General features: G+C 42.2%; 1 protein-coding gene across 1 annotated transcript; it reads right to left on the bottom strand.

Annotated features, from left to right (window-relative positions):
• Positions 1 to 332: 332 nt before the first annotated feature.
• Positions 333 to 5,600, bottom strand: LOC119570581 (teneurin-m-like). Its single transcript, XM_037918259.1, has 4 exons — positions 5,462 to 5,600; positions 1,856 to 1,964; positions 633 to 859; positions 333 to 397 (listed from the first exon to the last, which is right to left on the bottom strand). The coding sequence occupies exons 1-4, from the start codon at positions 5,598 to 5,600 to the stop codon at positions 333 to 335; spliced, it is 540 nt and encodes a 179-aa protein (XP_037774187.1).
• Between the last annotated feature and the right edge of the window lie 759 nt (positions 5,601 to 6,359).

Genomic DNA, 6,359 nt, shown 5'->3' with positions numbered 1-6,359 from the left:
CTTCGTATTTTCGAGCAATTAAAGAAGGGGTAATCGCAATCGTTGCATAGGATCCGTTTTAATTGTTTTTAATTTTTTTTTTATTTCAGTTTACATTTATTTATATTCATCTATTTTATAAAAGCAATATGGGAATAAGATTTGCATTACAAAAAAATTTTCCCCTTGGTATGGATGATGGAAACAGTTAAAAATGAACACTGAAGTATTTCATTAGAGCAATTTTTTCTTCGAAATATAATAATCCAAAAAATAAAACGTGAGCAAATTTGTAATCCTTTCTATATCCTGAACTTCTACAGACATTCATACAGACATTCGTTCAACATTCACTACAACTGCAGTGATATGCCATCCATATTTCTCATAAAGAATCCTTTAATGAAACCCAGAGATTCTACAGGAAGGGAAGGGATGACATGGGAAAAAGACGGGAGAGAGACAAGAGAGAGAAGGAGAGAGAGAGAGAGGAAGAGAGAGAGAGAGAGAGAGAGAGAGAGAGAGAGAGAGAGAGAGAGATTGCAGAGAGAGAGACAGAGAGAAAAATAGAGATAGATAGACAGATACACATATATACAGATAAACAGATAGAAAGAAACCTTGCTCTTCGACAAAGAAAGTGAGCGACGCACCTCTGTCGTTGTCCACGCCGTCGCTGCACTGGGTCTCGAGCATGGCCGAGCAGTCGGGTCCGTCCACCAGGGCTGACACAGGCACTTCCACACGCCCTCCTGGTCGGCGCCCGCACGTGCCTCGGTTCCGGCAGTTCCCAGGGCATCCCGAGAGGGTACAATGGCGTCCATTCCAGCCCGCCATGCACACGCACGTCCCATTCTTGCATTGGCCGTGTTCGCTGCACCTGTGTGTCGGTTCGAAGGGACGGGGAGAGGACTTAGAAATACGGCCGGGCTTTGCCAAGGGGAAAGGAAGGAAAAAAATATTCAAAGTTGAGGGTGAGTGAGGGAAGAGCCCATTCTGGCCCGTCTGATTTAGAGGTGATACGTTGCAAGGGGGCGGCCGACAAGCCTTTGATGGCCAGCTATGCACTCCGATGATATATTCAGAAAGGAATTCTGTGCCAAACAATAATGCAGTTGTTGGAGGATATATGTTTCAAAGGGAAGGGGATGGAAAGTGCCGGCAGTTATGCAACTGAGTGGATATATGCAAGAGGAGTTCTACCAACCTACGCGGTTATCTCCGAAGGAAGGGAGGGGAAGGGGAAAGGGGAGAGGGGTCTTGTGCGAATCCATTGGCTGTAGAATTATGAAAGAAGGGCTAAATGGTCCTATAATTCTGAGTGATTGTAAAGGCTTATCCCATACTAATTTGTCGCAGTTGTATTTTTCCCCCTTTTTTCCCTTTTTTTTGGGAGAAACGAACAGACGAGCGGATAGTTCGGCGATCAAATAAAACAAGTTTGGTGATTATGGAAACATGGCTTTAGCGAATATCACAGTTGGAGAACGTAAATGTAAGGGATTACCCTAGGCGGAAAGGCTGCATGGTCAGAGTGAGGGTGAATTTTTCTGCAAAGGACTGTGCAGCTGCAAAGGTATGATGAGTGCAATGCAGATGGAACGATCAAAAAATGCTGACGCCGCGATGGACAAAACGCAATAAAGATGAATAGCTGAAGGAATAAGGCGAAGGAGAGCAACATTTGATGATACCACGCAAGGGAAAATAGAGAGAGAGAAAAAAAAACTGATAAAAGAAACAAGACGGTCTATTTAACCTTAGAAAAACGGGCTTCGAAGACCCCAATCTTCACAGCAAAACATAACGATAAATAACCCAAACCAAAGACCCCAGCTGTACGAAAGCACGGCCCGAGTCAGCCGACGTCCCTCACCTGGGGTCACACAAGCGTTCCGAGCAATTGGCACCTGTCCAGCCCTCGTCACAGGTGCAAGCGTCGTTCTCGCAGATTCCGTGGGGCCCGCAGTCCAGCGAACACGCCTCTGTCAGGGAGGAAAAGCAGGTCCTTCGTGGGAAAGCTTAGTTACACGTTTTGGCATTTTGAGAAACGCAAAAGCAATATAGAAAAGGATTCCCATCTCATCTCCCTTTTATTCCTTTCCTCTGAACATATTGCGACTTCTTTCCTGGGAACCTGGTAACTCTCCCCTGGACTCAATACCTTAAAAAAAGAAAAGAAAAAAAAAAAAGAAAAAAAAAAAAAAGTTGTGTTTATGGTGTTTTTAATGTCAAAAAATGTGTAAACATGTCAGCTGACTTGCATGAAAAAGAGATAGCGAATCAGGACAGACAAAAAAGCCCAGGTAAGTTGCCAGGTTTTTTTTTTCTGAGATGGAACACATTGTCATCAGAATGCAAAGCAAATCGTTTGCGATTTACAGGCACAAGTTTTGAAAACAAGAGCAGCAATAAAACAAATATAAACATTATGAAGCTAGAATTTATGATGAACAAGTAATAGAACAAGCAAAAACTTCACACGAACACCCGGGTTTTTAAAACATCAGTATAGAGAGAAGTTACATAGATGATTTTAACTTAATTCATGTCATTGCGTATTTGAATTTTGTTATAACAATTATTATCATTAATAACAATAATGATGATGGTGATAATAATAATAACAATGATACTACTACTACTACTACTACTACTAATAATAATGATGATGATGATAATAATAATAATAATAATAATAATAATAATGATAATAATAATAATAATAATAATAATAATGACAATAATGACAATATTACTACTAATAAAAAAACCATAAATAAAAACGATAATATAATGAATAATGATAAACAATAATCATGATTTTAACATAGGAATAACAATAACAATTAACAATAAAAACGGCAACAACAAAAATAATAATAATAACAAATAATAATTATAATATATAATGATAATAATAATAAAAATAATAACAACAATGATGATGATGAAAATGAATGATGATGATGATGACGATGACGATGACGATGACGATGACGATGACGATGACGATGATGATGATGATGATGATGATGATGATAGTGATGATAATGATAGCAGTAATGATAATAATGATAATAATAACAACAACAACAACAACAACAACAACAACAACAACAACAACAATAATAATAATAACAACAACAACAACAGTAATAATGATAATAATAATAATGAAAAAAACAGCAAAAACCCAATAATGTTAATAATGATAATAACAATACTAATAATAGAAGATAATAATAATAACAATGAATAATCATAATAGTAATAATAATAATCATAATGAAAACAATAATAAAATTAGTAAAAAGAATGACAATCAAAACCCACCACAGCAATACTAATACTAATACTAATACTACTACTAATAATGTAATAATGATGATGATGATGATAATAATAAAAAATAATAATAATATAATAATAAAAAATAATAATAATAATAATAAACAATAATAATAATAATGATAATGATAATGATAACGATAATGATAATGATAACAACAACAACAACAACAATAATAACAATAATAATGAAAAAGTAACAGATGTTCGGTATCATTATCATCATCACCATATCCCCTTCCCCGGCCACGAAAACGTTCTTATTCTAAGGGAACATCGTAACTGCAGTGGCCCTTGAATAAAAAGTTACGGTCCACAGCCCGGTAGAACGCAAGCGGCATTACACAACGCTGGAGTAACAAAAGAGCTTGAGTTGGGTGGACCCAAAGGGGAAACCACAGATGATAGCAACCCTCGAGGAAGAACACGCTGCTACTGTGGGTTTCAGCTCCCTCAACAAAAAAGGGGCTCCCAAAACGTTGTCAAATTCTACTAGGAGGGAAGGATGGGAGGGGGGGAGGGAGGGATGGGAGGGGGGGAGGGAGGGAGGGGGGGGAGGGAAGGAGAGGAAGGGAGGGAGGGAAGGAGAGAGAGGGGAGGAGAGGAAGAAAGGGAGAGGGATGGAGGGAAGGAGGAGAAGGAAGGCAAGAAGGGAAGGAAGGGAGAAGGAGGGAGTGAAGGAGAGGAAAGAGGGAGGAGACAGGTGGGAAGAAGGAGAAGGAAGGGAGAAGAAGGGAGGGAAGGAGAAGAAAGAGGGAGGAGACAGGTGAGGGGGGGGGGGTGCTGTGGTTTCAACTCCCTGGACAAAAGACCTTCCAGGGCGTTGTCAAAATTCTTACCAGGAAGTAGAGACGGGGGAAAAAAGAAATGGGATTAAGGGGAAAAAAAGGTGAAAGAAGGAAGAGTGAGCAAAGAAAAAGGAGGTAGAAGGAGGAGGGGGGGGGAGATAAGAAGGATAAAGTAAAAGGGTAAAGAGGAGAAAAGGAGTGAAAGCAAAAGAATTAAACTAATCGGAATAAATAGATTCCCTACTTCCGTTACTACAAATAGTTTGGTTCTATCTTATAAAAATCCAAGGAAAGATTTCGAAAATAAGAGAGAAGAGGAAAAAGGGAAGAACAAAGGAAAGGAAAATGAGAAGGGAAAGTCGAAAAGGCATAAAGAGTAGTTCGGGAGAAACGGCGCTGAGGTCCATTGTCTCCGGGGAAGACTAGCAGGCGTCGCGGTGGAGGTCAAGAATAGGCCAGCAAAAATGGCGAGGCTAACAGGCGACCCCTAATTATTGCTGCTCCTTGAGGGAAATGCGTTGAAAAAGTTATATGAAAAGTATTCCTATAACGGGAGCACACACACACACACACACACACACACCACAACACACACACACACACACACCCCACAACACACACACACACACAAACACACACAACACACGTATGCACTGTATATGGAAGCAAGCAAGCATTCGGGCACACTTCCCATGGACCTGCGTGCCCCCCATCCCCATCCTCATACCTGCGTCAATCAACAAGGCCTCCAAAACAAACAGTGTGATCTAAAACACGATGAGAGACTCGCCGGAATCGAAGTTTCTCGCACGGAAATATCGGGCGACGTGCAACAAGAAGAGGCAAAGTGGGGAGAGGCGGAGGGTGGGGAAGCAACAGAGACTGAGATACATCCACGGAAGCTTTGTTGATGAGCTGGCAACACGGGGGCGTCAGAGGCATTGGGAACAGGGGGGTTGGGGTGTTAAGGGAGGTTAAGGGATTAGACGAAGGGGGAGGGGAGGACGGGGAGGGGAATAGGGCAGAGAGAGGAAGAGAGGGTAGAAAAGACAAGAGGGAGAGGGCCCAAAACCCGGGTGGAAGGGAAAGGGAGAGACAAGGGAAGAGGAAGAGAGGGGAAGGTTTGACTCCAGGTTTGCAGATGAAACTTGGTCTGAGTCTCCTTTTACTGTGCAAAAACACACGCCAGCTTCATAGCTAGCCCACATAAACTTTTTTTTTTTTTTTTTTTTTTTGTAAACTGTTACATACTGATATTAGTGTGAGAGTAACAAAGTTCATACGGAAAAGGGCATTCATACATTTCTGAAAACCATGAAAATATAAAAACCCAAGCTACTTACTCTTGGAACAGTCAGAGCCGGTCCAGAGATGATCGCACACGCAAGCATGGGCCTCGATGCTGAAAGCCCGTGGCCACTGCAGTCGGGGAGGCACTGCTGGGCATCCACGTCCATCTCGGAGCAGTCGTCGCCTCGCCATCCCTTCTGGCACACGCCAGGTCCCCATCACACACCACCCGGGCCTGAGCACTTCGGGTTCGGACAGTCCCCTGGCAGAAGAGCAGATTTAGTGGTTAGATGGAGACGGATAATTCTGTGGTGCAGCGGTAATGGCCAAGTGCAGCGTTAATACCTGAATCAGTTTTTTATGGTTTCGATTAATGTCTTCCATGGATCGAAGACAACAACTGAAAGTCGTTTAAAGTACAGGGGTTTGAAGAAACAGTAGATTGGATGCGTACCACATAATGAAAAAAAATCTCACCTGTCTGACAAAATTCACCGGTATATCCCTTGGCACATTTGCAGCGCCATCCACGCAGTGCCCTTGGCCATGGCAGTCTGGCACCCCACATCGTTTGGGGTCGAAGCTGGCACTCCTTGCCCTTGAATCCGGGGTGGCAGATGCATTGCCCTCCACATAGGCACCATGGCCAGAGCACAATATAGGGCATAGCACTGGTCATAGAGAACGAGACATAGCAAGCGAGCATTAGACCTTTGTTTCTTCTCGCAAATTGTAAAACAAAACAATACCAGTTAGGAGTAATACAGAAACAACAGATACTCAATAGGTTAATGGAATGACAATTCAAACAAAGCATTTTTTAAAATGAAAAAAAAAAATAATCCGCTTTACCTTGAGAGCAGTCGATCCCGCTGTACCCCGGGGGCGCACTGGCACCTGCGGGGAATGCAATTCCCCCTCCGTGGCCCCTCTGCGGGCACTCCCTCCACC

The sequence above is a fragment of the Penaeus monodon genome, unplaced genomic scaffold, assembly GCF_015228065.2.
Source record: "Penaeus monodon isolate SGIC_2016 unplaced genomic scaffold, NSTDA_Pmon_1 PmonScaffold_3218, whole genome shotgun sequence".
NCBI lineage: Eukaryota > Metazoa > Arthropoda > Malacostraca > Decapoda > Penaeidae > Penaeus > Penaeus monodon.
This window is presented reverse-complemented; position numbering and strand designations above follow the sequence as displayed.

Bases quoted from the DNA above. Each gene is read 5' to 3' on its own strand.
- LOC119570581 (XM_037918259.1), bottom strand. From the start codon at position 5,600: ATGGCGAGGCGACGACTGCTCCGAGATGGACGTGGATGCCCAGCAGTG. The intron at 860-1,855 runs GTGAGGGACGTC...ACCGACACACAG, and splicing joins GAACGCTTGTGTGACCCCAG to GTGCAGCGAACACGGCCAAT. The intron at 398-632 runs GTGCGTCGCTCA...CCCTTCCTGTAG, and splicing joins CGGCGTGGACAACGACAGAG to AATCTCTGGGTTTCATTAAA.